General features: G+C 38.5%; 1 protein-coding gene across 1 annotated transcript; it reads left to right on the top strand.

The window, feature by feature from the left end:
• The first annotated feature begins 8,150 nt into the window (after window positions 1-8,150).
• Window positions 8,151-17,115, top strand: sstr1b (somatostatin receptor 1b). Its single transcript, XM_055196859.2, has 2 exons — window positions 8,151-8,389; window positions 14,104-17,115. Exon 2 carries the CDS (start codon window positions 14,773-14,775, stop codon window positions 15,886-15,888), a length of 1,116 nt encoding a protein of 371 aa, XP_055052834.2. The 5' UTR covers window positions 8,151-8,389; window positions 14,104-14,772; the 3' UTR covers window positions 15,889-17,115.
• Window positions 17,116-18,225: the final 1,110 nt, after the last annotated feature.

Here is an 18,225-nt window from a genome sequence, read left to right as displayed (position 1 = left end):
AAAGAGCACGTGCTCTGGATACGCGTGTTTGTAATGTTTAATATTTTGCTTTAAATGTAAAATTAAGACACAACATGTAATTTATTAATTGAATTTTAACAAATCAAAATAAAATATACAAATTCTACTAAAGTAAGGTTAGCCTACGTGTTTTAACTGTCTGCTTATAATAAACCCAAAGAAATTAAAGGGGACATATTATGAAAATCTGACTTTTAAACTTCTGACTTCCATGTTTAAGTGCTATAATTGTGTCCCCAGTGCTTCTATCAACCTAGAAAATGTTAAAAAGATCAACCCAATAACTTAGTTTTGGTAAACCATTTTCTGCAAGCATGTGAAAAAATAGGTCATTGTAATTTGGCTCTTATTGTGATGTCAGAATAAGGTAATACCGCCCCCTTTATCTGCACTATCCAACCACAGCACAACCATTTAGTACGGAGAGAAAGGCTGAATCCCAAACCGCCTACTTCCATACTATATAGTATGTAAAAAGTGCTACTTTGCGTACTATATAGTATGGAAGTAGGCGGTTTGGGATTCAGCCAAAGAGAGAGATAAAATATTTCACAGCACAATTGAGTTTCAATTGCAACAAACCACCATCATTGTGATCAGTGGTTGCACTTCATCCGCTCATTTGCATTTTAAATGACACACCCAAAACGGCACACGTTTGCTCAGACCTATTTTAGACTTAGTTTACATCTAAAAAAAAATCTCATAATATGTCCCCTTTAAGAAATAATGATTAATAACAATTTATAATCTTTATTAATTAACATTACCATTCCGGAGTTGAACAACTTTGAACGGAGTTTCTTATAACGTTAATGATATTACAGTAGGCAGTCTTAACAGTGTTCATATTCAGCTCGTCTTGATTTAATTATTTTATTTTGCCGAATGCGAAAAAACATCCGTATGAATGGGTAGGCATTAGTAAGACCTTAGGGCAGATCACGTTGGCCAAAACACGGAATGAACCGCGTTTTCAAAAGACATTGTGGGCCAACACAGACATTTGCATCCGGACGGGATTAATTTTCTCAGAGGACCTCTGAACTCGGCGAAAAGCAGTAGGTAAATTGCTCTAGAATTTTTACGGAGGTCGTCAGAGAAAAACACAGACATGGTCGATTCGGACGGGATTAAAAACACAGAGGACTCTGAGAAGCACGATTTTCTCAGAGGTCCCCCTGTAAAACCAATCCCATCCGAATAAGACTTATTTCAGTCCAGAGAAGAAAGTTACTATTCACACGTCCAGTTTAAGCTGAAATCTGAAATATATATATATATATATATATATATATATATATATATATATATATATATATATATATATATATATATATCATTTTACAGCATAGTTGTTGTTTCCTATGAATTTTAAAACATCTACAAGCTAGATGAATAAAGCAGCACTTTTTTATTTCCTATTGGAAGGGCTTTAGCACACGCTAGCTGCTTTCATGTAGTCTGAGCGGTCGAGGAAAAATGATCTTGGTTTTCAAACATGTGGAGCTTTATACTACGAGTGCTTGGCTTTTTATTTTTGTCAATTTCTCCGTTATTATACATTCAGAGACTTTGCCAGTAGGTTTCAGTAAATTTCTGTCTTTGAACAGCGCTCGCAAGTGTTTTCGTCTACTCTACATGCAGCGCAACGCAGAGTTAGGTAGGCTGTTGGCAGGGCGAGAGGACCGCTTTCGAATTGTTCTCGCAGTTATCTGACGTCATACACCGGTCAATCTGCGCATGATGTCAGCCCAACTTTTTGTAATAACTTGATTCTGATTGGCCGGTGTGACATGCCACGTCATGCCACAGCCCAGCTGTTTGTGATAACTTGATTCTGATTGGCCGGTGTGACATGCCCACTTCATGCGATAAACACGCACCTGTCGGTATGGCAGCATGCATTATCTTCTTTTGTCCGGTGAGAGACGCGAAGGTATAACGTTTAACTGATACAACAATATAATTAGCCTACGTTTAAAGACTTTTAACATTTCCATCGGCCCTCGAAGCAAGCGGTGGACCGATTTTCAGTACGTGCCTGGGCTCAGCTAACGTGCATTCTTTAAAAGGCGGCAGTTCGCGACCACCTCCGCTCGAGGCCAAACCACCATGAGCACCCCTGAGGTCGCCGGCCTTTGGAAGCTAAGCAGGCTCGGGCCTGGTTTCTTCCTGGATGAGTGACCAGAACTACACCTTTTTTAATCGGGATGGTGGATATATAATTTATATAATATATTGTTTGGGTATGCAGCATTTACTAGATGACATTGAAAGTCCATGTGCAGCTGCAAAGGAGCTTTCTTTACAGGAATAAATACAGAGAGCCAGACATTCAACTGGTGGTAGTTAAGTGATTCCCAGTGGGTCTTCTCAAAAGCGCAAGAGGCCAGATGAGTCCACTGTATCCTCATATGACATTCCTCAGGATAAAAGGGTGGCAACTCAAGAGCCCAAAGATGACACACAATTACATATTTTGGCAGCATTACGTGACTTAGCTAGTAAGCTTGAAACGTGTAGTTCTCCAGTAAGCACACAAAAATCTGCATTAACTGTTGCACCTTCTTTCAGAGATGATAGAGAGAGAGGATTCTATGGATGCTGTATCACTCCACGCTAATAATTCTCTGTATGGTATTGAGGGTAATGCTGAAGAAAATGAGGAAGAGGAATCTGACGTTTCAATAGGGAATCCTCAGTCTGATATCCTTTCACATATCTTAAGCGCAGCAAGGATACTGGGCCTTGACACTTAGGAAGAAGCTGCTGTAGCCCCAACCCCCACACAAGAGGTATGGACAGGCATTTCTCGTACACAGCCTCCTGTGTCTATTCTTGTGGATGATGATTATTCCCAGATGCTAAGGAAAGCCTGGAATAATCTAATAGCTGCACCCCAGTTTAACGCAGGCTGTAGATGATTTGCTAAATTAAATTACCCCGCTAAGAGTGGTATGGGAAACATGCCTCCAGTGGAGCGAGAGATTGCAACCTTAAGAACTCTGGGACCGGACAAAGTTACAGACAATCCCCGTTGTCCTGGTAAGGAATGTCAAAAGACTGATCGATTAATGAGCCAAGTGTATAATGCAGCTGCCCGATCAGGGAATGCTTTGGCAATAGTGTTGGCTGCTTTGAGGAAAGTTGTCAATACAGAAGAGCGTGATGTCATGAACCTAATTGACTCAGCACTCATCACACATTTGCAGCCTACCAGGGATATTGGAGTATCTATGTCTTTAGCAATTTTAGCCAGAAGACAGATTTGGTTAGCTCAAACAGATTTGCCTAAGACTATTAGGAGAGATTTGACTAGTATGCCAGTGGTTCCAGGACGGGTATTTCACATTGATTCCCAGTCCTTACTGGATTCTGCTGACCAGGCAAGACGCAGAAGAGAATCGGTTCAGCAAACAATTGGTGGACCTACTAGATATGGCCATAGAGCTGCTCATTCCTTTCAGTCCTCACGCTTTCCTCATTCAGAGCCTTGGGGGCATGACAGAAGACAGACTAGGGGTTACCAATCCCATGACAGGGGCACTAGACTATTTTACCAAACTCCCCAAATGGACCAGTCCCATACTCCAGGTAGAGGAGGACCTCTTAAAAGGTGACCTACCCCAGGGGTTTCAAACCCAGTGGAGACCATGAATAGCAGTCTTGGAGTTACCAGAGAATGCTCCCAACTATGCCTGTACAGTTAGGAGAAAGTAACATCAGATCCTTGGGTTCTAGATACCATCAGGAAAGGATACAGTATACAATTCTGGCGACGTCCTCCTACTTTTTCAGGGGTTCATATAACTATAGTCAGAGACCCAGCCCAGTCACAAATTCTGACCAACGAGATCATGGTCTTACTACAGAAAAAAAGCGATTGTACAGATAAACACCAACAAACAGCTAACTGGGTTCTATTCAAAATATTTCATAGTACCCAAGAAAGATGGCGGGCTTCAACCCATTCTGGACTTACGACAACTGAACAGATTGATAAAGGTATTACTGTTCAAAATGCTGACTACAGTGCAAATTCTGGAATCCATAGAACTGGGAGAATTGCTCACTTCCATAGATTTAATGGATGCATATTTCCAGATACCCATCTGCCAGGATCATCACCCGTTTCTTCGCTTTGCATTTCAAGATTGGGTTTATCAGTTAAGGGTCCTCCCATTTGGCCTGTCTCTGTCTCCAAGGATCTTCACCAGGGTGGTCTCAACAGCCCTTCGTCCTCTTCAGTGTGCAGGTTTAAAAATTTTGTTATATCTAGACGACTGGCTAATTTGGGCTCCTTCCCACAGTCAAGTCATGAAGGACACAGAAATAGTTCTTCAACATGTCCAATCTCTCAATTTCAAAGTGAACTGGAAAAAGAGCAATCTAATTCCTAGAAAACAGACAGTGTTTGTGAGAATTTTGCTAGATTCCAGACTGATGACTGCATCGTTATCATCCCAGAGGGTGGTACAATTGCTACATCTAGCCCAGTCATTTTGCCTGAAAAATAAAATAAAGTTAATTCAATTTCAGCGATTGTTGGGTATGATTCATCAGCAGTGGTTGTGATTCCACTCGGCCTCCTCAAAGCACATCCTCTATGGCGGTGGCTGAACATTTTTCAATTACACCCCAAATTACACAGACACATATGGATAAAGGTTAGACGAAAGTGTATTCAAATGTTACGCCCTAGGAACAGCAAGAGATTGCTGTCACAAGGGGTTCCCTTAGGCAACATCCCCGCGAGGCGGTCTGTGATAACAACAGATGCCTCTCTATCGGGTTGGGGAGCAGTGTGGGAAGGCTTGTCCATCAGCAGTCTCTGGGAATCTCCTTGGACCTTAGAGCACATTAATGTGTTGGAACTCAGGGCAGTGCATCTCTCCCTGAGAGCTTTTCTCCCATTATTACAGAGCAATCATGTCTTGATAAGAACAGACAACATGTCTGCAGTGTACCACATCAATCACCAAGGCAGCACAAGATCAGCACGATGCCTCCAGGTGGCAGAGGAACTACTTTCCTGGGCATTTCTGAAACTCCAGTCACTCAGGGCAGTATATATTCCGTAGCAAACAAAGCTGCAGACTTGTTTTCTCGAACCGGACCTCTCCTGGGGGAATGGCATCTCCATTCCAAAGTGGAGAGGCTCATATAGGGTCAGTTCGGTGTGCCAAAGATCGACCTATTCGCGACTGCCAAGACAACCCATTGCAATCTATGGTACTCCTCGAACAACCAGGGGGATCCCTTGGGGATAGATGCACTCTCAAGAATGGCCGGAAGGGTTGTTGTACGCTTTTCCTCCCCTACCTTTGATTTAGCTGGTGCTCGGGAGGATAGCATTGGGCCATAACAAAGTTTTACTTCTAGCCCCGAGGTGGCCAAAAAAAGCATTGGTTTCCAGCCCTTGTACATTTCATCCAAGGTCACCCTTGGCAGTTACCGAAGAGAGACGATCTCCTCTCCCAAGTGGAAGGCCAGATTTGGCACCCCAGATCAGAGACGTCCCTCTCTAAAGACTTAGATGAAGCTGTGTTAAGGACAATAAATAGTTCTAAAGCACCCTCTACATGGAGTAATTACTCTAGCTAGTAGCGAATATTCTCAGCACGGTGTCAAGACCATCAACTAAATTCAGCTGATTGTGACACCAGTATGGTTCTTCGGTTTCTTCAAACATTACTGGGCTCTGGAAAATCAGTCAATACCATAAAGGTCTACATTGCAGCTATTTCCCACTTCCACGTGTTAATAGATTATGTAAGTGTTGGTAAACACCCCTTGGTATCTTAATTCCTTAAGGGGGCACATCGTTTAAATCCAGGGAGATTTATGAGATCTTCTACTTGGGACCTTACCATTGTTTTACACTCTCTGACCAAAGCACCTTTTGAACCTTTGGAAGAAACTGATCTTAAGTTGTTGACATGGAAGAGAGTTGGTGAATTGCATTGCTTATCAGTCAGTGAAGACTGCTTGAGATGGAAGGCAGAAAGAACAGGGGTTTTTCTTTGGCCAAACCCATCATTCCTACCCAAGATTCTTAAGCGTAGTACAATAAATCAGGTAATTCAACTTGATGCTTTCCAGCCTAACCCTCTTTGTTCAGGTACAGGGTTAGATAATTATACCCTATGTCCTGTTAGAGCGTTGCACACATACATTGAGCGCACTCGACCATTGTGGCATGCCCCCGCCGCAACTATTTGTATGCTTTGACAAGAAGTGTACAGGTAAGCCTGTGTCTAAGCAACGTTTGTCTCATTGGATTGTTGATACAATTTCACAAGTATATTTAGCCAAGGTCTACCCATTCCTGGTGAGCTGGTTGCTCATTCTACCAGGAGCATGGCTACTTCCTGGGCAGCACTCAAAGGAGGGGCACGCTCAGACATTTGTGCTGCAGCCTCTTGGAGTACTCCATGTACGTTCACAAAGTTTTAAAGGATTAATGTGGCAAATCCTAACTCTTTTGGGTCTACTGTTTTATCTGTAGCTAAACTACAAGGAAAGGGGAAAGATACTAATCCCTCGTGACCCGGATGTTATAAGTCATCCAGGATAAAACCGTGGTGACGGTCTGTGTGAGGTCGAAATAGATTGTAAGTTATGTTAATAACTTGATTCTGATTGGCCGGTGTGACATGCCCACGTCATGCGGCAGCCCAGCTGTTTGTAATAACTTGATTCTGATTGGCCGGTGTGACATGCCAACCTCATGCAATCAACACACACCTGTCGGTATGGCAGTATGCATTATCTTCTTTTGGTGAGAGACGTGAAGGTTTAACTGATACAACAATATAATTACATTTAATGACTTTTAACATTCCCATCGGCCCTCGAAGCAAGCGGTGGACCGATTTTCAGTACGTGCCTGGACTCAGCTTACGTGCATTCTTCTTCGTCCGACCTCGGAAGCTAAGCATGGTCAGGCCTGGTTCCTGGATGGGTGACCGTCAGCATGTGCAGTTCCGGAACTACAACTTATTTAATTGGGTGGCCATGGCTACTTCAGGGGGTCCATGAAAGAAAACTACGTTTAACCATGTATCAAAAAAGAATGAACCTTATGACCCCACATTAGGTATTCCTAACTGCTCTCATTACTAGATGTCATCACAATGTAAGGGTCCATTTTGAACTTCCTCACATCTGATTTTCTGTCTGTTAATGAATCAAAATATCTAATGCAGTATCCAGGGACGTGCACAGGAATTCTGAGGGGCAGTTGCTCTGACCTGAAAACGCCCCCCCCCCCTGCCCTGCCAACAAAAACCCAACTAAATATAAGTTTAAGATATAAGACATTTTTTAAACATTTCCTCAACTTAAAACAAGTTGTGCAGCCACTTGCCTTACTTTTTATAAGAACTTTTTACAGTGATAACGCATGATGCTATGGGCAATGACAAGGAAAGATGATGCTTGTTTAAGATATTGCCATAATTACTTCTTGAATATTATCAAATTTGACTGAATACAACATATATAACCTCTCATCTTAGCATTTGAAATAATAATAATTTCTCTCACTACAGACACAAATACTACACATTTCAAAGACATTTTCATATCAGCATACTAGAGGTATAATTTTAGAAGACTTCCAAAGATTTATATTGACACATCGTATCGGATGACAAATGTATCCTTTCAGAATGTTCATTCTGGGTTTCATTACTTGTTCCTTAAAAACATGAAATCCATCCTCCATACATCCTATCTCTATTGGGGTCTGGACATCTGTGATATGACAAATTTATAATTCTCACAGTTCAATATAATATTGTGCAGAGCCATCCACAGTGTCATTATTTTGATCTGTCGTTGTACATTTTTGTGACTCTATAGCAAAGTGACACAATAAAATTCAGGTAGAATCAATCAATCAATCATTTTGAACATCAAACCAATATTGTACAACCAAAATACCTGCTGCTCTGGAATCTGGGCACACAGTGAAGAGAGAGTTAGCTTTGTTTGTCCTAAGAATAGAATAAATGTGTATGTAATGAGACAGAAAGATCATAGGCGAGAAAGAGACAGATGGGTGCACATGCACATCTATTGTAATCAAGGGGAATATGTGAAGGCAGCACTTGAAGGAGATAGAGAGAGAGGTTAGACAGTGAGATAGAAGGAGACCGAATCAGAGACAGGGACATCGTGAGGGAGACAGAAAAGCAATAAAGGGGTGGCAAGTGATTGGATGACAGCATTAGAGAAGAGATGCTTCAGCATCGCCAGTGCTCTCGCATCATGAGGAAGATTCAGACAAACCCTCTTCCCAAACAGACTGAGATAAAAGCAACATTTTCCTGAATGACAACAAGCACCTGGATGATTAAAGGTAAAATATTTACAATATCTCATCTATCTCTATAACAGAAAGGCTTCCAACTGTATGTGTCTGCATGCGTCTTTGTATTTTCATAGACTTTAGTCATTCAAATAAATATGAAGACTTTTAACCTGCTATTAAAGTACAGCATAAACTGAAACTAAATAATCAATTAACCCAATCTATTTTATTAAAAAACAAAACAAAAAATGATTTGTTTCCTGCTACAGTATTTAATGTCAATATTTAGAGATTGATATAAAAAACGTCAATCTCTAAATATGTTGACATTTAGATATTGAGTTTACTGATATATATATACAATTCTTACATCTTGTAATGCAGTTAGAAACATGTATACAACTAAGACAATTTCCTAGACAGCTTTAGAGTAAATATCATAAAACAAGTATACTGAGAAAAGGGGTTGCTATAAACTTTGTAAATTAACATTGACTTTTTGATGTTGTGTTCAGCTAGCAAACGCAATTTAAAACAAGCTGACATTTTTTTTTATAAAAAATTAATACTGTATAAAAAGTGGATATCATGCTGTGTCTGTAAAAATCAATAGACAGATCGAATCTGACTCAGAAATCTATATAGAAACAAAAAAAAAAGAAAAACCAGAGATAATTACCTGCTATATTTAACTAAGAAAAAGTCTCTTGTCACTATGAGTCATATTAATGCTCCGAGACCTATGAGTTATTTTAAATTTAATATAATAGCACAACGCTGTTTGTGGGAAGAACAGTTATACAGTAAAAATTTCTTAAAAACTACATTGCAAATTATGTTATGTATTTATAGTACCACATTTGCCCCCTCATATGGAGAATGGACGGTCCATGCAAACCTATCAAGGAGCTGCATGTTATACAATACTGTTAGATCAATTTTGTAGGGCCTACAGTGAAGATACCCCATGCTGCCACAAGGTGGAGTATGTGTGCTTTACTCAACAAATCTCTACTTTGAATGCACATTGAAAGGTGGTGTTATTGATCAGATGCACATTTTTTGTAGCTATTTGTAAATAACATACACTCCTTTCTGCAGCAAGTACAGGAGAAATGTGGTTTCATTTGAGCAATAATCACTGTACACAGACCTAAAAGGAATAAGAATGCATACACAGCCTCGGTTAATAATCTTCACAGCAGCTCATATTGTCATGTGTTTTATTGATGGTCAAGTCGTGCAGTACTAAAGACACAATTATATGACAACCAGTGGTCTCTCTCTCTCTCTATCTCTCTCTCTCTCTCTCTCTCTTTCTCCTATTGTTAATTATTTTTTATTGGCCTATCCACATATTTGACCAATAAAATGCACTCATGAATGATCATTGGATATTTAATTTATTTATTTATGCATTCATTCTTAATGCTATTCCAGCACCTATGGATATATGGTAAGAACTGGATAATCTACACTCAAGTTAATCCACACAAGTTGATCAATACATGCTGGGTGAGGGGCAATTTGACATATCCATTTTACCTAACCTGCATGTTTTTGGCCTGTGGGAGAAAACCAGAGTACCCTGAGTAAACATGCTGAAACAAGGAGAACATGCAAACTCCACACAGAAAGGCCTCCTGATCCATGCCAGGACTCGAAACAGAGACTTCTTGCTGTGTGCTGACCACATTAGATATTTTAAAAAACAAACAAACAGCCCAACTTTTTGTTCCAAAATAAATTTAATAAAATAAAAATGTAGCTCTTAATAAAGGAGCATGTAAAATCATTTACTAAACTTTTACATGACATCTTTAAGTTACGTTACCCCCCCCCAAAAAAAAATGACTTGGCCAAAAATATGCTAAATATATTTTGTAGAAAGTAAAGCTTAATTGAATATATTTTGGAATTTATAAATATAGTTAGTTTTAACCTTCATATATTATTTCAAAATGTATTTCAGGGGCAACAAATACATTTCTAATATGTCTCCTGGCTAAAATATAAAAGTTTGTATAAAATGTAAAATTATAAGTATATATTTCCAGCTGAAAATATATTTAATTGTAATATTTTCAAACCATTTTTGTTTACAGATTTGTAACATACAGGTACAAGTTTTTCTTCCATTGCAATGTGAATATAAATGCTTTTTAAATGTATTTATTTTAAAAATATATTTCAAAATATACAAAAAAATCAATTTTTGTAAACAGATTTCAAAATGGTTTTCAGTACATATATTTTATGGCCATTTTTTAAAAATATATTTTAAATTATATTTTTGCCATATGCCCAGTATGAGACATTACTGTGACTCAAAAAGGTCCAGGAGTGTGGAAAAGTGACAGAGAACCCTAATGGAGTTTTACTCTTCACTGTAAAGCCATTTTCACTTATTCTATTTCTCGCTCTATTGATGTCCCCTACTGTCTTTCATCATGAGCTTCTTCGGCATGAGCTTCTTAACTCACTTTTGGCTTTATGTGTGAGACTCTCCACCTGTGACCCGCTCCTCTTTCACAGTCTTTCACAGTCCTGCTCTGCCTGCTGCTTCTCACTTTTTATGTATCTGTTCAAGGTCCATCTTCTTTCTTGTCACAGTCCCTTGCCCAGATCTATACTATAGTCTCTTTTTTAAAACCTTATACTGTAGCACTGTTCACATGCACAGGACCAGGGTAACACAATCATACAAAGAAAATACTCTTTTATGTCAGCTGTTGCTGTTGGCAATAACAAAAATAAAAAATTTTGTTTCTATAGGCATTATGGCCTCTTCAAATTGATATAGCCTACCAAGGTTAAACACGTTTTATGTTTCACATAAAAATGTGTTATAAACTAACATATAACTCTGCAAATGACTCAAGAGCTTTTTCTGTGCTACATTATTATAAGTTATTTCACGGCTCGTTGTAATGCTTGATTCTGATTGTCGCAATTTTTGCAAGTTTGTCATTTCCAGATAACAACCACTTAAAACTAACACACTGTAACCCGGATGCTACAAATCATTTTGACAGGTACAGTTTAATAGAACACAAAAAATCTAAATATGTATTTTAATAACACTACAACATTATATTTAGAAATTATTAAACCAAATAGTGTGTTCGTGACATTTGATCGTATTATCTTAAATCTGAAAGCAGAAGTTCTGCATTTGTATAAAATGAGCAAATAAAATATTTCAAATAAATATTTAATGTTCCTTACCTTACTTATGAGGTAAATAGCATGTGACAAGCACCATATTGTAGAGAAACTAAAAATACTACTTAATTCATAATGCAATTAAAACTCTGAGGCACTTTTTCTTATGACCTTAAATTTGACTATTTTTTAATACCATTCCAGCATCTGTGGCTTTAGTCATCATGACGAGAATCTACACACAAGCTAAACTAAACACAAGTTGGGCTGGGACAGTTTGTCCTTGCCTGCATGTTTTGGACTGCGGTAGCAGGTAACCTGAGTATCCGGAGTAATCCAACACTAACACAGGGAGAGTATGCAAAATCCACACAGTAAGACCTCCATACCCAGCCGAGGCTGAAATCACGGACTATCTTGCCGCGAGGCAACAACGCTAACCACTGAGCCATTGTGCTGCCCTGAAATATGTTCTTTACAAAAATGCAATTTGAGTAATTTTATTGGAAATCATAGTAAAAGAGCCACAATGAAAACCACTGCTCATAGAAACAAAAAAGGTATTTATTTAACACAAATAGAATATGGACCTGTTTTCACTTTCATACATGTCCTCAGGAACTCTAAATCCCACAGATATGAAAAACATTCCATGGCCGTTATTATTATCAATAATACAACTGGCTGCTTGGACTCCGCTAGTCTTCACAAATGGAGATCTTTATCAGACTCAGATTGAAACAATAAATGTGAATGGCAGGGTTAAGGACAAGCTTAATTAGACCAGCTGTGTGTTATTCTGTATTCTGCCCATACCTCTTCTTCAAAATCAGCTGTTTTCCACACATCACCATACAAACACAATTCAATGTGTATTCCAACCAAGAGTCTTTTTAGCAATACATTTATATAATCAAGAGAAAAGCCTGACAATCACGGATAGATGTGGAGTGGCTGGAATTTTCTGTTCTCGCCTTTCATTTATTACCTTTTCATTTAGTTGGCATCACCATGGTCCAATTCCACAGCAGAAGGTGGGCTCCTTGTAAGCAAACAGATTGATGTCAGCGGTGTCTTGGTTTCTTGATGTTTTCTAATTAAATGAGGCTGGGAGCTTGCTGGTAGGGTTGACAGGAGGACAGAAATCTCCAAATGAATGTATTATTCACAAAAGTGAAAGTACATATATTGGCACACACAGCCAGACACGATTTAAGCTAGAGATGACCATCTGGGTTTGTAAAGCTTGTAAATTCGGCTACATCCGAAATCGCATACTGTAACAGTAGTTACTTAATTAAATGAAGTGACGACTCATTGACAGATAAAACAGTACGTTCTATATTAGTATGAATATGGATAGTATGAATGAATTCGTAGTACATTCACCATGTTGATATATCATGTGACATAGATCATCTGAACACGAAGTTAGTCATTAATGGAAAGATGTTAAACTAGCGCAATTTAAACAAAAGGGACAACTGTTTAATATATGTATTTGCATTTGAATAGAGCTGCGTTACCGCTTTTGAATATTTTTTCATGTTAAATTGTTAGAATGGTCATATATTTTAATATAACGACCTACGCATTTAATTACAAATTTTTAATTGTACATTTAGATGAATTTGTATATAAATAAAGAAAGCAGAAAACACAGTAGGCTACTGTATAAAATAATATATTTTATATATTCTACACTATTCGTAAGTATTAATCATGTTGGTACAATAACGCTGATATTTGTAAATGAAAAAAAATTTATAGGCCTAATCATGTAATATAGACATAGGCCTGTCATAGACGTCCAAATGACCTCCAAAGAATTACCCAGTTCAAACGTCAAATGTTGCCCATAAATATGACGTCCAAATGACGTCCAAAAAATTACCCAGTTCAAACGTCAAATGTTGCCCGTAAATATGACGTCCACATGACGTCCAAAAAATTACCCAGTTTAAACGTCAAATGTTGCCCATAAATAGGACGTCCAAGTAGGGTCATAGTTGGACGTCCAAATAGTGGACCTAGTTTGGACGTCGAATAGATGTCCAGAATTGGTCATGGACCAACGGACCCAATATAGACACGATCTGCACGTCTATTCGACGTCCTGTGTTTAGTGGGGGTCATCCGGGTGCTTAATCCCATACTGTTTTTGAAATACTAAGAATTTGGACATACTACTCGCCTCGCCTACTGCTTTTCGTCTACTATATAGTGTGGAAGTAGGCGGTTTTGGATGCAGTGTTGGTCTTTTTATTTGCAATATTAAATGTTCATTATACTTAAAGGGATGATTTCCCACACAGGGCTTAAGTCTGGTCACAGACTAAAATGCATGATTGAGCCGTCTTTGCATATTTTAAAAACATCAATGCCATTTTTATGTCTCAGGAGGCATACCAGTGTGTACTATACCCTGTCTGGGAAACCACCCTGAAATCTATTAACTGTGTTCCAAGGCTAAAATAACATGATCTAAAATTGCACGAATTCCCAAACTGCTTAGAGATTTAACATATTCTTTGTGTGTGTAATCTTAAGATTTGACATCAGTGCCTTGCTAACACAGTCTTCAATTATTTTTGTAGGTTGAACAGACACCTGGGAGCAAGACAAAGAAAACTAAATGTGATAGCTGTCTAAAATTCCTCATTTTCCTAAAGTTTTTCCTAAAATATCCCATTATAATGAGGGAATGACTGAGTAACTTCAACTCAAGATGAACTGGTCCTAGAACAAAGTGCTGTGGATCACACTATCTACTGGGAAATCTTGACTGCAGAGCACATGGAGACTAATGTCGTAATACGTCGAGTCACAGACTCAATTTCATTTTAATGTGCTGGAATGTTTTCTTCCCTGCCAAAAATGAGAAGGTAAATGAAGCTCGATGAGCCATTCCCTGCACACCTGCACCTTCATTTTGGAATCAGAAGAATGTTCATACTTAATATTTTGCAGATGTTGCAATCTAGCCTTTGCATCCTAATTTTCACTTTTGATGACTTCACAAGTTTTGACTTTTGAACCTTTATGTCTTATAAGATCTTACTTGAGGTCAATCACAAAGACCTACAGTACCTATTGGTTTGGCTGAAACAGGCTAATGATTGATCATTGATAGTGAGACAATGGGTTGGTTTCTGGACAATTTATGTCTGATTTTAGTTCAGCATTAATGTATTGACTGATAACAATAAAGCTTAAGTGATTAAAGACAAACAAGGTTATAAAATACCCATAAGATCCCACACAAAATGGCCGAACTTGCTGGATATAATGGCAGCGAGGGTTTCCTGTTTACAACTGGTCTGCCCTTCAACTCCACTGGTGACTATGAGTATTATGAATCTGAGCCAGATCCCAGCAAGATCATTATTCCCTCCATATATGCACTGGTTTGCTGTGTTGGTGTCACAGGAAATGCCATGGTCATCTATGTCATTCTCAAGTACGCCAAAATGAAAACAGCCACCAATATTTACATTCTTAATCTGGCCATTGCGGATGAACTGTTCATGCTAAGCGTCCCTTTCCTGGCTGCCTCAGCCGCGGTGCATAACTGGCCCTTCGGGTCACTGATGTGTCGAGTGGTTCTCAGTGTGGATGGCATTAATATGTTTACAAGCATCTTCTGCCTAACTGTGCTGAGTGTGGACCGCTACATTGCCGTGGTACACCCGATCAAAGCTGCTCGCTATCGTCGCCCAACTGTTGCCAAAGTGGTCAATGTCTGTGTGTGGGGACTTTCGTTGCTTGTTATTCTTCCAATCATCATCTTCGCTGACACGGTTCCAGCTCAGGATGGTGGAGTGGACTGCAACTTTCTATGGCCTGAAACATCATGGTCAGAGGCATTTGTGGTTTACACCTTCCTACTGGGTTTTTTACTTCCTGTGGCAGCCATCTGCATGTGCTACTGTTTGATTGTGACACGCATGCGAGCTGTAGGACTTAAAGCAGGCTGGCTGCAGCGCAGGGGCTCTGAGAAGAAGATCACGCGCATGGTGCTGCTTGTGGTCGCTGTTTTTGTCCTCTGTTGGATGCCATTTTACATCGTACAGATGATCAGCGTTTTCCGGAAGCCGCCAGACCCCATGGTGACTCAACTGTTTGTCATTCTCAGCTATGCTAACAGTGGCGCTAATCCGATTCTCTATGGATTTGTGTCAGATAACTTCCGTCGCTCCTTTCAACGTATCATTTGCTTCCGTTGGCTGGAAAACGGACTAGACGCAGAGCAGGTGGACTACTGCGCTGTGGCACTAAAGCGTCATACAACCTGTGGATCGCGAAACTTGCCAAAAGAGTGCTTACCCTCTGACATGGTATTTCGAAACGGAACCTGCACCTCCCGTACCACCACTCTATGAAAGAGTTCAACAGCAGTTAATGTATGCACCCATGGAGTGTCGCAAGCACAGAGACAAAAAATGTAGCTGACTGTACTAACTGGTAAATGATTGGTCACATTGACTGGGAGCTCACAACATATTTTTAATCAGATTTAATACAATGGGAGGCTTGATGCCAAAGATGGATCATTCCAAAGTATTCATTGTGTCTTTAACTCAGCATTTACAGTACTTGGTTTGAAATAATAACATTTGTCACAGTACTGTAAACTGTTTCAGAGAACTGCTGGAAATACTGATGCAGCCTCACAAAAATATTTTTATATTTTAGAATCGTATACAGTTTAAGTAAAGCAGTGTATTCATTTCAAAACATCTTTAGTGAAAATAACTAAAATAACTAAAAAAATGGTTGGCTATTAAAATTATTTCAGATTAAATTTTACACGCAGGATGAAGCCATGCAAGAACGCATGTGGTAATTGGTAACTAATTAAACCTAATGCTAATGGATTTTCAAATCTTAAATGAATAATGAATCTTGAATGTATTGTTAAATTTGTGATCTTTATGTAGTAATGTTAATTGTAATGTAACTGACAGATTGTTTGTAGATGACTGTAGATTTATGCACTGTTAACTCTGATGCTCAATGTAAGTGTTGTAACTTAATTTAATCAACTTGAAATATTTCTGGTTAAGTAAGCACTTAAGTTACACAAGTTACTATAATTCAACACATTTTTAAGTCACCACAATTTGATTTTATGTTCAATCAACTAACTTGATTCATTTGACTTGGACTACATGAATGATTCTCGTTGTGTTAAGGCAGCATTGATGAAACTGGGCAAAGCATTTCTAGTTCCCAGCAGCATGCTTTGCATGTTGTGTTAGTTTATGTATTTTTAGTAAATGAAAGACTTGTTAGTGTTTAAAGTAAAATTGGCAGACAGACTTCTGTGTTAACGCAATGTCCCGTAAATGTTCTGGGATTGTTCCCGGAAAGAGGACCTAGTAACATTGCCGTAAGATTCCCGGAAGTCCTCTGTGTGAATGAGATGCAGAAACAATGCCGTAAGGGAAGTGTCGTAGTGAGGACGTGCATGTCATGGCAACATAAAGTTATGGTTCAACTCTTTAAAACAAGGGATGTATATGCACATTAACATTCACAACAAAAAATGTCGGTAAACTAGACTGAAGCAGAGATCAGGAAGCTCGTCACTATCCACGTTGAAGCTGAGACCAGCATACTAGAACGGAGCATCACTCGCTCCTTTAGGCTTATCATAAACAAAAATGCATGCAAATGGTTTCTGGAGAGAGATTTAACCAACAATAAGCAAAATTCAGACGCTGTGGATAAAGCCTACCAAGTGCAGGACTTTAAACAAGTCACGTGTCTTTACTGGATCTTGTATCCGTGTGAAAGGACAAACAGATGCCAGAAAATCATTGGCCGTGTGAATAAACCAAAAATCAAGCAATCCCGGACAAATACTGGATGCTTTTTCCGTAATGTCTGGAAAAGGGCTTAACTAGGGCCTAGTCCTGGGTTAATATTAATCCTGTCTGGGAAACCAACCCGAAGAGTTAAGTCAACATAAAAAAATACATTTTTTGTTAACTTAATGCAGTGGGGAAAGTTTCAACACTTTTTTAAGTAAAGTCAACTAATCAGTTTTGAAATTGATATCTGAGACATACTGTATGGTAAAATATAGTAATTCTCGATTTTTATCCTATACAGAGTACTTTAAATGCATAAATGGTTTAATTATTTAAAAAAATATTATGTTTGTGATTTTTCAATGTTAATCTCCAAATTTAACTCATCTGATATTTGCTTTAAAATTGTGCTGTGGGTGTAAGCTGTTGATATTTTACAGCAAACTAAACAAACAAAAATAAATAAATAAAATAAAACAAGTGATTCTTGTCAGACTTCTGGTTTATTTAGAAAAGCACAAAAATATGACATAAATTACTGTAGGTAAAATAAAATTATTTATATATAAATATATAAGTATCACGGAAAAAAGATGTTCGCTGGAATTATTCTATCTAATCTCTAAGTGAAACACAATTTTACAAATCAACATATATTTTTTATGCTACTTTAATTAAAATATTAAGAGGCAGTCTCCCGGACCGGGTTTAGATTAATCTAGGACTAGGCCTTAAATATATTAGGACATGTAAGTATTTTTTACAAGCAAAACTTACAAAAAACAAACAAAGACAAAACAAAAGCACTGATATATGTTGAGATATGTCAATGCAAAGTGTTTTTGAATTAAGCAGCTCAAACATGCATTTTAATCTGGGACTAGGATAAACCACCGGTTTCCC

This window comes from Misgurnus anguillicaudatus, chromosome 21, assembly GCF_027580225.2.
Source record: "Misgurnus anguillicaudatus chromosome 21, ASM2758022v2, whole genome shotgun sequence".
Classification (NCBI taxonomy): Eukaryota; Metazoa; Chordata; class Actinopteri; order Cypriniformes; family Cobitidae; genus Misgurnus; species Misgurnus anguillicaudatus.
Note: the sequence above shows the minus strand (reverse complement) of the source record. Positions and strands in the feature narration are given on the sequence as shown.